The following is a 17155-nucleotide window of genomic DNA, read 5'->3' as shown; positions in this document are numbered from 1 at the left end:
CTTACAGGTGTCAATAGTGGCGTTAGATATGATGTCTTTAAGATCATTGAACTAAATTTCCTAATTTAAATCGTAAGTTGTGTTAAAGGTGTGTCACCAATTTTGCTCGCTGAGGGAGAAGACATGAATATTTCCATAAATATTTTGAGTAGGTATTGAATTCGCCAGTTCATGCAAATACAGTGTTACCAGACCTTCATGTGCCCTCTGTTTGCTGAGGAATGTTACCTTAATCTAAATCAAAGTTCAGAACAATTCAAAATGAATATGGCGATTACAAACAGTGATAGCTATTTAATGAACAGCAATGCTTCGATAAGAATTACAGAAAATGTAAAAGAAAGGTCAAAATTTATTACATATTTCATAGGTGTTCTATGCGACTCCTGATCGTCACAAGGACAACATATAAGCGATAATCCACTTTACGTCATACATTCTGAAGTCATTGACACGAGCAGATTGCTGATGCGCATTTGAAGTTACGGAATTCATTTCGGAAAAGGAGAAACATAACCACATGAAAAAAAGTCCACGCGCGTCGGGTCCGGAGACCCAAGTGGGGAAGGGCACAAAATGGCCATGTCATGTCGAACGCGCTCCATCCAACGGTTTGGAAAATGTTGATTTAAAAATGTGCGAACCTCCATACCCAATGTGTGGGCGCTCGATCGAGCTGAAAAATGTAATCCGCTGAATCAGTACTAACCTGTGGCAACGCCCATTGCTCAGGCTCGTTCCAGTAAATCTTATTGAATCATTTATCTGAATGAAGAAAAACTGAGCGCACAGTTTTTTTGCTGGAAACACTTGCGCCGACTTTCGATTTACTGCGCTTGCACGACGATTGGCGTTTTGAATTTTATTTTAATTGCTCTGTATTTATAATATTAATTACTATTATCGATGTATCTTTAGGGATCAAACAGATATGGCCATTCGTGGCCGCAATATTCATTCTGAATTGCCATTTAACAGGTCACGAGCACAGACAACGTAATTGAAAATGTTTGCTTACCGCATGGCTTGTATATTCCTCGGCAGTCAGCTATCTCGGTAAGACCGACAGTGCCGTCCACAATGGCTGCAAAAACTTCACATTCAGTACTTCGCTTCAGTGTAAGAAAGATAACGGGTACATTCAAAGAATATATCCAAAGAAACGCAACAGGGACGGCGCATCCTAAGCAGGCGTTACGAGTGAAGTTGGTATAAAAAAAAATTGCATCATGTGAAAGCTGACGCAGAATCATGATACTTTTTAAACTGGAGTCTTAAAAAGGAAAAAAAACGTGTTGTCGAGGCTTGGAGCAGGTGCGCTGAACAAAAAATGGCTCTGAGCACTATGGGACTCAACTGCTGTGGTCATAAGTCCCCTAGAACTTAGAACTACTTAAACCTAACTAACCTAAGGACAGCACACAACACCCAGCCATCACGAGGCAGAGAAAATCCCTGACCCCGCCGGGAATCGAACCCGGGAACCCGGGCGTGGGAAGCGAGAACGCTACCGCACGACCACGAGATGCGGGCTGCGCTGAACAAAACATAGGTGCTTAAACACAGACGTAAATATACGATGGAGGACAAAAAGTTGCAAATCTAAAAAATCTACCCTCGGTTTTAAATACTCTTGCTTGTTTCGAAACTAAAGGTGAAAAGGAAACTGGTGGAAATCAGAACTTATGGAGCACAGTAACAAACGTGTACCTATCGTGACACTGCTGATGTTTTGTCATTGTTATTTTTAAACGTCGCCCAGATGTTTCCGACTGTAGAAGCAGTACCTCCGTGCAGAGCTAAGATAAATGACACAGCTGGTTGCGTTATGCTGGTCGCTGGGTGTGGCTGAGGGCCGCGATCAAACGCGAAAAAACTCAATGTATCTAAGAATTTAGGCGCGATGATACCAACCTAGAATAAGACAGATTTCACTTTCCCCCTATATTTCGAAAAATATCTTCCTCTCTTGATCTCAAAACGTGATTTAAAGCCTTTACCGTCAGGCAGGTGACATCGATCACAAAAAGTAAAAAGATCCTTTTAAAGATTAAGAAGCATGTAATGAAGTTTAATGCAAGGTATTCATACTGATGTCCTTTAGTTATATAATGTTACTTTTCAGGCTTCCGCGCCTCAGTGTGTATAGAAGGAACCCTTATAGAATCGCTTTGTTGCCCATATTCTCTTTGGCCGACTGTTATGAATCTTTTTTTAAGGAAATGGTAGACGTATCATGTTCAGATTTTTGTCGCAATTTAAGATCTATGGTCTCTTGGCAGAGTAAAAATTTTAAGCTACTAAGCCACTTGAGTCAAAAGATACGGCCATTTATGTCATATATTTTGACACCCGAAAACTCAGTCATCGAAATCTACGGGGTACTTTCCATTGAAATGGAATCACAAAATTTGGCAGGAAGCAACGTTTCACAGTACAAGTAAAGTAAAAAAATCTATAATTACTTAAATCGTAATTATATCACATAAAACAAATCTTTTTGCCATTACAATAAACGTTGCACTTACCATCCGTCAAAAGCGTAATAGAACGAAAATTATGGCGTGCAAATATAGAATGTAAGCTGTAGTCACGTTTTAGTATATGCTCTTTAAAATTAAAAATCCATAGGAGCACCGCGCCACGGTAACAACAAGGGCTTTCTGCATGCTACATAGAGAAATGAAAGTGGAAAGATTAAACTGACATAGTCTTCAGGAAATTCAGACAAATCGTGGGGTGATTACGGTTTATTGAAAAAAATCTGCAATTTTAGTTATTAATATTACAATTTTCTGTAAGTGTCGTGCAGACAAACAACAGACGCGCATGCGTTTTTTTAAAACTAGTAGTGCTCATCAGAAATTAACATCTTCAGATCTGTGAAATTTAAAGTGTATAACAACAGTGTCAGATAAAGTTAATCTCTGGAACTAGACTTACAACATCGTAGCTGCCGCCCACGCGAATGCGCTGTGTCATAACCACTTCCCCGCCTCAATCAGTTTGAATACTTAGTTATTTAGTTGCGGCAATTAATAACTCTTCAGTCACTGTAGCAAGGGACTGTCCCTGCAACCAGTCGTTGCTTGAAGATAACGTTGAGCTGATAGAACCATTGCTTTCGATGACTGTTACATACAATAGTTTCATTAGTTGCTGCAGCCTTTTAATATCTCTCTGTTTTATTAGTTCAAAGGTGGAGATGGTTTAATTGCTGTCTGTGTATCAACTGTTCGTGGTCAAGTTTTTAAATTCCAATGCATATCGGGGTATGACAAAGAAGCGATAGCAATTCGCAGCAACCGCTCGGCAGATGAGTGGCACATATTGACGCGAATACTAACTCAGGAACAGATGAGCAGATGTTTGTATCAAGAACACGTGCTGCATAATCATACTAGTACCGGGAAGTGTAATTGGTTCAAATGGTTCAAACGGCTCTGAGCGCTATGGGACTCAACATCTGAGGTCATCAGTCCCAAAGAACTTAGAACTACTTAAACCTAACTAACCTAAAGACATTACACACATCCATGCCCCGAGGCAGGATTCGAACCTGCGACCGTAGCGGTCGCGAAGTTCCAGACTGAAGCGCCTAGAACCCCCAACGATGAGCAACAACAAAGTACATGAAAGAAAATTTGAAAAGCATGCATAGAAAGTAGGAGCAAATTAATAAAGCAATTAAAATACATGATAAGAAGATTAGGCTAACTATTGGAGGAAATTAGGAAAGTAGTGGAAAAATTTTACTATTTCCGCATCAAAGTAATTGACGACGGCAAAACTAAAGAGAATATAAAATGCAATACACAGAAAATCTTGCCTGAAAAAGAAGAATCGGACAATATCGATTATAAATTTAAGGTTTGGTAACACATTTCTGGAAATAATTTGTTTGGAGTGTAGCTTGGAATGCAGTGAAACGTGGCCGATGGACAGTACACACAAATGTTCGAAATGTGGTGCTGCAGAAGAACATTGAACATTATGTGGGTAGATCGAAGAACTAACGGATAGGTACTGAACTGAACTGAGGAGTAAAGAGCACTGTGATACAATTAAAAGAAGAGCTAGCTTGATAGAAGACAACTAGGGATATCAAGGTATACTTCATTTAGCAATGGAGAGAATTGTGGAGAGCAAAAATTCTAAGAAGACGAAGGTTTGCATACAGTAGGCAAGCACACCAGGTAGCAGATACGGAAAGATTTGCACAACGTAGACAGCACAAAACTCGTCTTTGGACTGGTGACTACAGCACGTTGCAGCAAACTGAATGCTAAACATGAAAATGCGTCAGTGTTTAAGCTGTGACCTAACAAAGTATACAGACAACGAGATCTGATGTCCTCAAATATTGTATCGTTACTGTACAAAGAGGACCTGAGGTGTACGTTCGTCCACATAATCCTTTCTTCCCGCTGACATCGTTCCTTCCTGAATTACTAGTGATGCATCTAGGGCCTGTCAGTTGCAGGCAATTCTCTGTTTCCGTAGAGTCGGCGAAAGAAGGTCCCGGACAGTTGCAGCGGGCTCGGCATGGTTGCATCGCGTCGTCTGTCTCAGACAGTCACGTAACGCGATTTTGTACACTGATCATCCAGAGCATTACGACCACGCAGCTAATAGCCGGAGCACAGCGGCGTCACGTCTTGCAACTAATGAGGCCTTGGTAGGCCGCTGGAGGGAGTTGGCACCACACAAGTCACCAAATTCCCCTAAATTCCGGGGAGGAGGGCGATGAGCTCTGACGCCAGGTTCAACCACATCCCAGATGTGTTCGATCGGGTTCAGATATGGCGAGTTGGGGGGCCAGCACATCAACTGGAATTCGCCACTGTGTTCTCGAACCACTCCATGACATTCGAGGCCTTGTGAAAAATGCCACTGTCGTCGAGAAAGATGATCGTCACGAGGGGGTGTACGTGAGATGCAACCGGTGTACGTGACATTTCTTGGCCGTCATGGTGCCTTGCACTAGCTACACTGGACCCATGGATGCCCACGTGGAAGTTGGCCGTAGCATGATGGAGCCGCTGCCAGCATGTCTTCGTCCCGCAGTACAGGTGTCAAGGAGCTAGCTGTTCCTGCGGAAGGTGAAGGATTCGCGCCCTCCCATCGGCATGATGAAGAAGGTATCGGGATTCATCAGACCGTCCAATGCTCTGCCATTGCGTCAAGGTCCAGTACCGATGGTCACGTGCTCATTTCAGCAGTATTTGCCGATGTCGCGGTGTTGACATTGGAACATGCATGGATCGTCGGCTGCGGAGGCCCAGCGTTAGGAGTGTTTGGTGCACTGTGTGTTCAGGCACACTTGTAGCCTGCCCAGCATTAGAGTATGATGTTACTTCGACCACAGTTCGCTGCCTGTCCTGTTTTACCAGTCTGCCCAGCCTAAGACGTCTGGCATCTGTAATGAGGCGTGGCCGTCCTACCCCACCACGTCTAGACATCGTTCCACCTTGTTTTCGCCATATGTTGAAGGCACTCACCACAGCCCTCCTCGAACACTCGACAAGTCGTGCAGTTTCCGATATGCTCGTGCCAGGGCCTTCGGGCCATCACGACTTTACCTCGGTCAAACTCACTCAGATAACGCGCCTTCAGCATTCTACACACGGGCAGCTCGCACACTGATACTACGTGCACCGTGCGTGTGTCTAACTGGCAATCATTCCTGGCCAGGAGAGGCAGCTAGAGCCTGGACGGGTCTGTATCGGTAGCAGGTCGGTGGCCATAAACTTCTGGCTGATCAGTGTCTCTAAGGCAACGCACCGAGCGAGGTGACCATGGCAATGGTCAGCGCACTGGACTCGGTGTCGGGAGGACGATGGTTCCAGTCTGCACCCAGTCATCCAGATTTAGGTTTCTCGTGACTTCCCTAAATCGCACCAGGCAGATGGTAGTTTGGTTAGCACGGCCAATTTCCTTCCCCATCGTTGAAACAATCCGAGTTTGTGCTCCGTCTCTGATGATCTCAATGTCGAAGGGACGTTAAACCCCAACCTTCATTCCTTTTCTAAGGCAACACCTCACTGTTGGAACAGCTCTGCAGACGACCACTGTTTTCCCCTGCAGCCGTTCGTGCTTCACACTTAAAACCGGCAACAGTGCTGTTAGGTGTCGTGGATCATCTTTCGCTGATTCTGCTACAGGCAATTATTGGCTTATTTTAGGGAAGTATCGTCATGGGAGAGGAACAAATCAAATGTGCGTCAAGTGTGTATCCCTTGAAGAATTGTCTGCCACGTGGGAGATGCCATCACAAGAGTGTACCCAGAGCACGGGCAGCCGTCAACTGCAGATCGGCTCTCATATCGTCACCAAAGATGGCTGTTTTCACCGGAGACTGCAGGAAGCGGTAGAGACTCATCAATTGGCTCTCTCTACAGCATTCGGTTTTCAACACTATTCCGATGACAGGTCTGGGACGTCTGGTCGGGAGCCGAGTCGAAGGTCTGAATCAGATTCTGTGAACAGCCTCGACCTATTCTACGGGCGGAGATTTGTAAAGTCGTCGTAGATAGCTATGCACCGAAAAGGGCCACTCCAGTGATTAGAGTACATGAAGCGTGTACATGAGGATGTTTAACTTAAGAGAAACTCCAAGATCTACTATAGAAAAACCAACATTGGATAATCACATTACTTCAATAAATCTGACAGCCAGTGCTCAGAGGCAGAATCTGAAAATAGTAGCTGATAGCTAGTTCCCAAAACTGAAGTATTTCTTAGAAAACAGTCGCTCCTACGTGATATCTGGGACTGAAAACGAATTGAAATCGAATCAGAGAGTTTGGAAATTTTCGGAAACAAGTCGACCGTATACCAGAAAGATGATTAGACACTCCAGCAGGTGAGTGTTTACAACAAAAGCAAATCTACGAGGTCAGGAATGATTACGACTGCGAACTCATACGGATGAAAGAAACCGGTTACCTGTCAAATGTTCAGACACAGCAATCACAGGTACGTTAAACGTGATCCTGCAATATTTAGAAATTTTGAGGCACGAAATCGTGCAATCTCATCACAAAAGGTACGTGATACAGAAAACGAATACTCTCAAGAAACTTTGGTTTAAAGTAGCCAATCTATCGTACGTTTTTATTTGGTCTTATATTTTTCTGTCCTTTCATAACAGATACGTCATAAAGAACTGTGTAAGAAATTGAAAAACATCCTGTACCTGTTCTGATTAGTATGCTGGAAGTAGCAAGAAAATTATAGTCTTTGACAGTATTCTTGTTTCTCTAGTGAATGTTATCTATCGAGTAGAATTACTTTAAACTAATGTCTTTGATCACATGACATTTAGTTTCAGTCTCTTGGTATTTCTGTTCTCTATGACACGTGGGCAGTGAAAACCAAACAACTTAAAGGAATTTCGTCTTGGATGACCAGTGAAGCAAACTCTCGCAGTATGTGGGTGATCTACAGCGCTGTAGATTTTTTTACTAGCTGTCTTATGTTCTTTTTTATGTTTACACCACAACATAACCTCCATTAGGTACGACTGCTTCACCATATCGTGAGAAAGTATGCAAGTGCGTTTGAAACCACGATAATTGAGCTTTCGCTCTGTAATATGTATCGGAAATAAAAATCGAATACAAACAGTCGGAGTTCCATTCACAAACTGTATTACAGGACACATCGCAATAATTCAGAGACGCGCTGCAATGATTGTAACAAGTCGGTATAGGCCATACGAAAGTGTAACAGAAATGCTCGGGTAACCACATGTCTCAGTTTTGAAGGACGATTCCAGTTTCAGATTAAGAAAATCTGATGTCCCAGAGATATGTTCGGGACGGAAGTTCGTCCCGGATTTGGGAATTCAGAGAAATATTCACATACGATCACTTTTTTACTCCAAATTGTTCAACTCCATCTGTTAAGCTAAATAACGAAAGTCTTTAATATCGCAGCTGAGTGAGTCCCTCGAGGAGTATTTTTGCGCGGCAACGCTGCTGAGTTCCCAGTATTGTCACTTATCTGTTTCTCGGTTTGAGTCGTATCACAATTAAGTACTTAAGTGTTTGATTGATTCAAGTGAACTCGGAGTAGCAAAGAAGAAGTGTGCATTCCAAGAAAAATATTCAGAAGACTGCTTGTCCATAATACGATGCAGAAATCACTATGAAGTAGAATGTGTAATTTGTAAGTGTTAAGTTTTCATTACACATTGGGGAAGACCAGATATTAAGAATGATTTAGCTAACGTAAAACATAAATAAATCAAACACGGTGCAAGTACTTAAAAAAAAGGACAGCTTTTTTTCAAATTCATTTAAACCGGCCAAATTAGTACCAGCAGCGGAATTACCAATAAGCTGTCATACCGTTAAACATAATACGTCTTTGAAATCAGTGGACTATACTTCTAAGTTAAGCTCTAAACCTTTTAATGACTCCGAAACAACAAAAATGGTGAGTTGGGCAGGAAAAGGGCAACAGCAATTGTGAAATCGGTATTAGCGCCCGACACTATCATCAGATATGCAAGGATTGATCTTTGAAAGGTTCGTTATTTTGTTATAGCCGCAGATGCTAGTAATCACAAAGCCGAGAAAATATTTCCATTAATTGTTCAGTATTTTACACCGAAAAATGGCTTTCGAATGAAAGTACTTAACTTCTTTCCCACATGAAACTGCCTTTGTAATAAGTACGTTTTACGTCACTGCCTTAGAGGAAAACAAAATTGATAAAAAAATAAGTGCATAGTGTGTTCCTATGACTGCCAGTACTAATTTTGGAGGAGTACGAGCTGGTACAAACAATGAGATCGCGAAATGGAAAAGTGAAGTGCAGAAAATCTTGCAGGAGTTGGATGCCCCGCTCACATATCAATTGATGCTGCGAAGACAGTCGCTGACGTGAAGAATGTCGATGTGGAAAGATTTGTAAATAAATTTTTCAGTTATTTCTCCTTATACACGGTTCGAGGGGTGCACCTAAAAGAATTTTGTAAGTTTGTTGACACAGATTGTCATGCATAGTTGTGACAGACAAAGTCAAGGCAATAAAGAGAATGTGATGCTCTAAAGTCATTCTTCTCGTCAAAGGAGAAGGCACTCACATTTCTGACAACTCTTCCACATCCGCTGACTGACGTTTTTGCAGTCAGATGACTGTGTTTCATAGACAAATATTTAAACTCGAGAAAGCAGATGGTAGTATTATAGAAGTAGCTGCGATTTTGGAAGATGCTGTCGAATTGATAGGACGGCGTAAAGAAGAAAAACTTGTACCATTCAAAGTGACGTCTATAACGCAGAAAATGAAGTTTGCGTCAGGTAGAGATAGTCAGAAATTTCATTGTGATATTGAACAGCTTTACGAAACATGCGTGGATTATTTTTAAAAAAATGGTAAACGAACTTGTCTCTTCATTTTCAAATGGACGTTGCTTGACTGAGAGCCTGTTCGGAATGGAGTGACAAGGGTAGTAATATTTCTGCAAGGTAAAGGATTATCAGTAGGCGATAGTGCTTTGTTTGACCAATTTTGCTTTCTCGACCAGTTCAGAGTTTCCTAAGACTCGGAATTTCAACAAAATTAAACATTTAAATTTTGTGTTTCTTATTGCAAAAATGTTGAGAAAAGTAGTTGGATGATTTATTATGTTGTCACGATTATTGTTATTATAATGTTCTTACTTTGGTTTTATTAAATTAATTGTATGTAAAACTGGCTGTGATTTATTTACTTTACTAATGTAGCTTCGGGTCTTTCACGCAGGAGAATGCGGGCCAGCTGCAGTTAGCTAAAGCGATCCGTCAGTCAAATGAGAGCGTGCATCAGGCAGAGCCACGGCTCAGCAGCTGACTGGTCAACTTGTACAGCGGATCGCCTGCTACTCACATTACGCACCACGAACGAACTTCGAGTGGAGTGCTCACAAGTTGCAATGTTGAGTATCTACCGTGTGAGCGAGTCCACTAACGTGAGTGCGATAATTCTAACAATAAAGGAGTAGTGCCAGTTCTGAATTGCGTACTGTTGGGGTAAAAGATAACAGTTTGCACTGCTTCTAGACAACCACAATGGAAACTTAAGTTTTGTCTGTCTCCTGTTTTTGTTTTGAAAAGGAACTGAAAAGTGCACCGAGGTCTACAAGTTAACGAAAATTTTAAACTTGCGCACCGTGAATTTAAGTACTTCCGAGTGCAGCTGACCGGCAAAACAACAGCTGTGCAAATGCACCTTTGCATTACATCTTGTATTCAGCTACATCCTCTAGTAACTTATAATAGTAACGTGGAGACTCCGCAACTCTTTTCCTACCCTTTCGTATATACAGCGGCTACTCTTTCCCCCTCGATCACAGCTTGATCACTGGTTGAAGGGCAGTTGTTACTAGAGGCTGCTAGGCAGAGGACCCGCTGTGTGTCACTTCTCTCCTACAGTGGGCGGCTCGCAACAGCGGCTCGCGAATTCCCGACTTAAGGGCAACTTTCTTGCATCTTTCACATTTTTTAAGCTTAAGAGAGGTGACCCGGTTTTCTGTATCCCAAAGTACAGCCAATTCAAACAGGTTAAAATGGCTCACATGGCTCTAAGCACTATGGGACTTAACATCAGAGGTCATCAGTCCCCTAGACGTAGAACTACTTAAACCTAACTGACCTAAGGACATCACACACATCCATGCCCGAGGCAGGATTCGAACCTGCGACCGTAGCAGCAGCGCGGTTCCGTATTGAAGCGCCTGTGTGATGTCCTTAGGTTAGTTAGGTTTAAGTAGTTCTAAGTTCTAGGGACTGAAGACCTCAGAAGTTAAGTCCCATAGTGCTCAGAGCCATTTGAACCATTTTTTGCGCGTACACTGGCATATACGAGAGGTTTTCATAAAATAAGTTCCAAATTATTATCACACCACAACTAACTTTTACTGATTTGCTGCACTGCACTTGAAAGTGACACAATACATGACTCTACTTTTCAACATCGTCACCGAGTCTCTGTAAGCAACCGTTCTGCCAATCATTCCATTCGTCGACGACAAAAATGTGCTCCTTGGTCACGTAGGCACTCAAAAACCGCTGCTGAATCTCTATTCCCTCCCGTGCCCCCACCTCCTCTCAATATGATCTTTCAGCTTGCTGAAAGGATGGAAATCGTATGATGCAAGTTATGGACTTCCCGATCAGTGTCGCCTATGTCTGTGCGAATTTGGTCAAATCGTTGGCACCATTTCACTACAGCTAGCCGTGACACGGTGAATTTGTTAGAAATCTAGACTTTTCCCCACAAGAATCGTACTCTGGAGTACGTTCCCAGATTCCGCGCCACTCCAGTCGTACGCTGTCTGATGCACCCGTTATCGGTAACTTAGCAGAACTGCGCAGCAAGGCGGGGACACACTCTCTTCTCAGAATGCGCCATTGCCTTTGTGCAATCGCCTTCTTGTTGGACGATATGCGTACCTTGCTCTTTCAAATCTCGCCTTGGGATCATGAGGATAAAGGAAGAAAGATTACAACGTTTACAGAGGCTCAATAGGCGAATGAAAGAAGAGGTGAAATCGCTAGTATTGGTACCAAGTAACGAGACGCTCTACAGTGGTTTGTGGAGTATTTAAACACATGTAGAAACTGTTTACGGTAGATGATTGTCATGTGTGTGTGGAGCGTATTCTTGTGCTAGTGCTGCTGTTCATGAGACATAAGGAAAAAAGTTGATACAAGTAAAAATTTTCCCATTTCATCGTGGCATACAGTTTAAAAGTTTTTCAGAAAAAAAAACAGTCTCGATGGCGAAATTATTTAATGTCAATGACGCGTTTCACCCTTTCGGGATATCAGATTGTGTAAAAGTAGCTGGATACGTGACCTACCAGTCGTAAAACCACATATAATGTAAAATCAACAAGGTAATTGGATACATAATCCATCCGTCATGAAATATGTAAACTATGAGGTAGACCTTAAGCATACCAGCCTGCTCCGGTGTAGCAGTGTAAGATGGGACCACGCTTTGAAAACCGCGGTACAAGCCGCACACGGCACAATGTCTGCATTGACACAAACATTACTGTGACAAACTGAGATGCAGGTGCCGCGTATAGCGCGGCAAGAATCTGTCGCGTCACCAGGATCTGAACCAGCAAGTTGAGCACTATCGCACTTTAGTGACCTCGGTGGCAGAGATAGAAACCATTATCACATCACTTATGTACACATATTTCTTGTTCATGGGTGTACTTCCGGGGAAAAATGAAACGGATAAATACGTAATGCTACGATTTTAATATATTTATCCATAGTACAGAAATACGCCATTCTGTTACGGCGATGGGGTGCTGAGAGAAGCAGCTGCCCGTTCAGACGACCGGCCTGTACAGATTGGCCTTCATCTCCATGACGAGGACGCCGTCTGCACGCGAGCCCGGAGGCGCTGCCGGGGGAATGTCCATCTGCGAACAAAGACGGGACGGCGGTTCAAGGTCAGCGCAGTAATGGGCCAGCCGCGCAGCGCGAGGCAAAGACACGCCGAAGTCCCAGCTGCCGGCGCAGGCGCTACCTGCCGCAATGATGCTAGCACAAGACTATCTACACTGCTGGCCAGTGTAACGCCAAACAAAAAGAAACAAAAGATAACAGAATTTTACTTATTGCATATACACTGCGTGAGAAAAAAAGAACTCTACAGAATGAGCCCACTTACCAGTATGACGTTGCACCCCCTGTGGCTAGGATACATGCTCTGACCCGGTTGGGAAGAGTGCCGTTAAGCCGTTGTATCTTCTCCTGAAGCAAGCTGGTCCACACCTGTTTCGGCTGGTCCTTGATGCCCTGGATAGTGGCGCTCGGACGGAGCTCACGGCCGTGTTGGTTCGACGCGTGCCATTCGGGACAGATCTGGGAATCTTGATAGCCGCAGTAGTACATTATCACCGTAGGGACAATTCAGGTATATGTGCTTTGCGTGGAAGAACTCAAGAGGACACAGGATGTCTGTGACATTTCGTTGTGCCACCAGAACCCCATCAATAACTACCAGCCGTGATGGTTTCCCACACCGTGACACCAAGTGTAACACTGGTGCGCCTCTCCAAAACGCTGGAAGAATGGAACTGCTGTCCAGGTCACCACAGTACTCCAGGACGACCGCCAGCTGCGCCAGTGCAGAACCGTGACGCTCCAGCAGTTGTTTGCGTTGCTGCGTTAACTGCAGCCCACGGAAGGCCCAGTTGCTGCTAGCCTCCGACCAATAGTACGGCCTGACACAGAATGTTGCAGAAAGTTCGTTACTTATAGGACGGGAGGGGCAGATGTGAAAGGTTCATGACGGCCCCGCTGCACAGTGCTGCGATCCTGCCTTGTCTTGGTCAGACTCGGTCGAGCGGAACCTTAATTCCTGCACTCGAGTTCCCATGCAGACCAGAGTCCAACCTCGGGCGACCGCCACTTCTGAATGGCCCACCAGTCGGGGTATTGCACAATTCGGTCAGAGGGTCGAGACCTGCAACGAGGCCCTTCCAAAACCCTGTAGGTACTGGTAACGCTGGCTTACGCGAGTATGTGGCATCTACGTGTAGTTCACAGCGATTATTCTACATTATTCTACATCTGACGCTGTTCGTGCCCTTTATGTATCCTACCAAGCCTGGTAGCAATAAACACAAACGACTATAATGTTCTCTGGTGGCCGTTCTACCAGTCACAGGGAGTTGCAGCTTACGCATTTACATGTGCGCCTAAACCAACGTGTGCGTAGTTACATTGACGTCTGACAATTTCTTCTGGGTGATACACTTTTTTGATCTGGCACTGTATATACATTAACCCGCCAGGGTAGCCGAGCGCGCTAACGCGCTGCTTCCTGGACTCGGGTAAGCGCCGGCCCCGGATCGAATCCGCCCGGCGGATTAACGACGTGGGCCGGTGTGCCGGCCAGCCTGGATGTGGTTTTCAGGCGGTTTTCCACATCCCGCTAGGTGAATACCGAGCTGGTCCCCACATTCCGCTTCAGTTACACACCTCACAGACATTTGAACACTTTCGCACTATTCCATGGATTACACTAATCGCAGACAGTTGGGCTATGAGCGTTTGAAGCCAAACGTCTCGGCGTTACAGAACCGGTTCCGTGCTCACGCCATCACCCCTCTTTATACTGATTTGAGTAAACCTCATTTGCTGGAGCGTTGTTTGAAAGGTTTTACTCAAAATGTGAGCTAAAGTTTCAATAGTCTCATTTGGATATACGCTCGAAAAATAACATCCAGCAGAAGCGAAACTGTCAACATTGCTTCAAATTGGCTGTATGTCCATTCAGTTTAGGCCATACTGCATTAATAAACGTGAAAAATGACCTTCCAATCAAAATCGGCGGTGAAATGCGCCGATCCTGTAAAGACAGAGACGCCAGCGGCGATGCGCTCAGTGACGAAAAGGGCTTTCAGGACCAAAATGTGGGTGTATCAGCTGAGAGTAGCAGAACGCGGCCATCCGCTAGCCGGGCCGATAGTTACATCTGTAACGATCAGGCTGATGTGTAAATTTCATATCTCAGACGACCACAACCGGAGTTACAGCGACAACCGTCGATATCCCGTTAAGTTTCAATTTTTGCCCCTTTTTGTATGTAATGAACACCTGTCAAACATTAAACGCGTTTTTGTCAAAATCATGTTTTTCAGCATGGTTGTCATCGCCCACGCCACAATTTTCATCCGATTTTAATGACTTATGGTCTTCCTTGAAGCACACTGAATTCTCTTCAGTTCTCGTAGCCAATTTTTTTCTGTTGATGTTAGTATTTTTCCGCCCAAAACAGGGGTCCAAAAATGGCTGTTTTTTCAGGTATCTATAATTACGTCAATTTTTTTAATCCCTACCATGAATTGAAATTACACCTTTAAGGATCAGGCTCATATGTTAATTTCGTGTTTCAGATAACCACAACCGGGGTTACCTCCTTTCAGAGACGCCTCGGGAAAAATCCCGATTACACACTGCAGATGTTAATATTTTTCAATAAAAAATACCAATAACATTTTCAATCCATGCTTTATTCGTTGCAGCAAACCCCATTCGCTACTGCATTCCAAGCACAGAGAAAAAAATCCTGAATTTGAGCAATGTTTTCATCCGTCACACTGTCGTTCTCCCTTAAGCCGTCAGAAGTGTAACGGCTGCTGTCCAAATAACCGACAGCGCGAGCCAGATGTGCTCGTGTTCTGCACTGAGTGAAGCTCGCAACATCACGCCATGTGCTCATCCCCCCTGACGATCTTTTGAATTGCGTCAGTCCAGCGTTGTCGCTGGCCGTACCTTAGCTCTGCCGGCGTGCAAAAATGGTTCAAATGGCTCTGAGCACTATGGGACTTAACTTCTGAGGTCATCAGTCCCCTAGAACTTAGAACTACTTAAACCTAACTAACCTAAGGACATCACACACATCCATGCCCGAGGTAGGATTCGAACCTGCGACCGTAGCGGTCGCGCGGTTCCATACTGTAGCGCCTACAACCGCTCGGTCACCTCGGCCGGCCTGCCGGCGTGCCGCCCCCTTCGCTGCCGTGTCCGGGAAAACCGCGGCAGCGGTCTTCGTGCGGACAGACAGCTGTGTTCCAGGAGTCGCGGGAGCTCGCCTTGCTGCAGACAAACCCGTTTCCAGACCAGACGCACGCTATGCGGCTGTAAAAACATGCGCTGCTGAAAGAGGGGCGTGCGAACCTCCCCACACCGATGTCATTCGTACTGACGGGGTGCGTAGGGTGCGACTATGACTTCAGCAGAGGTAAATAGGTAGACACAACTCTCAGCCGTTTTCGAGATCGCGTGTGAAAATTTTAGGCGCGCTTATATGCTTTGTATGGTCGCCAATATTCAAGCAGCCCGAGGTCGCTTATGCGGGAGGTCTCTGTATCGAATCTCGTGACAGGTGCTTTTTTTCTTTCCCAGAACAACAGATTTAATATGACCCTGTAAATTATCAATATTTGATGATTTACTTGTTATTTACATGGCGCAATATTTATCATGAAAAAAGGGCAAAATCTTTTTTGGAATGACATTCGAATCAAAAAAAAAAAAAAAAGGCGCACCAGAACTTCCAAACAAATCATTTCATTCGTATTTTTGTATGTACATTAGTGACGAGTATAATATGTACCCTATAAACACTGCACGAATCAAGATTATACTGATCGTAGAAACATAATAATTGTTGCTGTGGTGTCACCGCCAGACACCACACTTGCTAGGTGGTAGCCTTTAAATCGGCCGCGGTCCGTTAGTAAACGGCGGACCCGCGTGTCGCCACTATAAGTGATTGCAGACCGAGCGCCGCCACACGGCAGGTCTAGTCTAGAGAGACTCCCTAGCACTCGCCCCAGTTGGACAGCCGACTTTGCTAGCGATGGTCTACTGTCTACATACGCTCTCATTTGCCGAGACGACAGTCTAGCATAGCCTTCAGCTACGTCATTTGTTACGACCTAGCAAGACGCCATATTCAGTTACTATTCTGAACAGAAAATATTGTGAATCATGTACCGTCAAGAGCGACGTTCATCATTGATGGATTAAAGTTAAGTATCAAACTAATTATGTCCGCTTTCTGAATTCTAATTCCTTGTCTTGTTCCAGACCTCACGTCAGTATAGTTCTTCCCTCCTCACGCCAGCCTGCGTGAGCTAAAACGCGTGCATTTCGGCCTCCTCTAGTAATACGGTGTTGGCTCTTCTGCCAACACAACAGTTGCGACTTACAGCACCTGTGACGAAGGCCGATTTCTTGCATCTGTATCGTTTTTTCAGTGTGTCTAATGCAAAACAAACATGGTTTACATTCATAACCGGTTTTCGCTCATCGCATAGTTTAGGGGCTAGCATGCATATCCAAGCATATCATCGAATATTGGTACGGATGACTGATGCTGCACGATTGATTGAATTTTTATGCACTGTTCTCTAAAAGTTATTTCTCTACGATGCACACGCAATTTTGTAGTTATTTGTAAGGTTGATAGGAGTACAGTTCAGACGGATTACTGTAATACTGCACACTGGCAGAATAACGTGGGAATGAAAACAAAATACCGCTAGCCAGATGCGATCCAGGGACATCGACCGCATGAAACTAACCGCTTACGCGCTCAGTTGCGGAAGTCATGACTGCTGCCGACC

At 44.3% G+C, this 17155-nt stretch overlaps 1 protein-coding gene across 1 annotated transcript in view; it reads right to left on the bottom strand.

Moving 5' to 3' along the window:
- Window positions 1-12247: 12247 nt before the first annotated feature.
- Window positions 12248-17155, bottom strand: part of LOC126413283 (uncharacterized) — a 155817-nt gene continuing 150909 nt past the window's right edge. Inside the window, exon 5 of the mRNA XM_050083183.1 lies at window positions 12248-12433. Within this exon, the coding sequence (XP_049939140.1) occupies window positions 12341-12433 (93 nt within the window). The 3' untranslated portion in view covers window positions 12248-12340. The remainder of the gene's footprint in view (window positions 12434-17155) is intronic.

Source organism: Schistocerca serialis, chromosome 7, assembly GCF_023864345.2.
Source record: "Schistocerca serialis cubense isolate TAMUIC-IGC-003099 chromosome 7, iqSchSeri2.2, whole genome shotgun sequence".
Taxonomy (NCBI): Eukaryota; Metazoa; Arthropoda; class Insecta; order Orthoptera; family Acrididae; genus Schistocerca; species Schistocerca serialis.
Note: the sequence above shows the minus strand (reverse complement) of the source record. Positions and strands in the feature narration are given on the sequence as shown.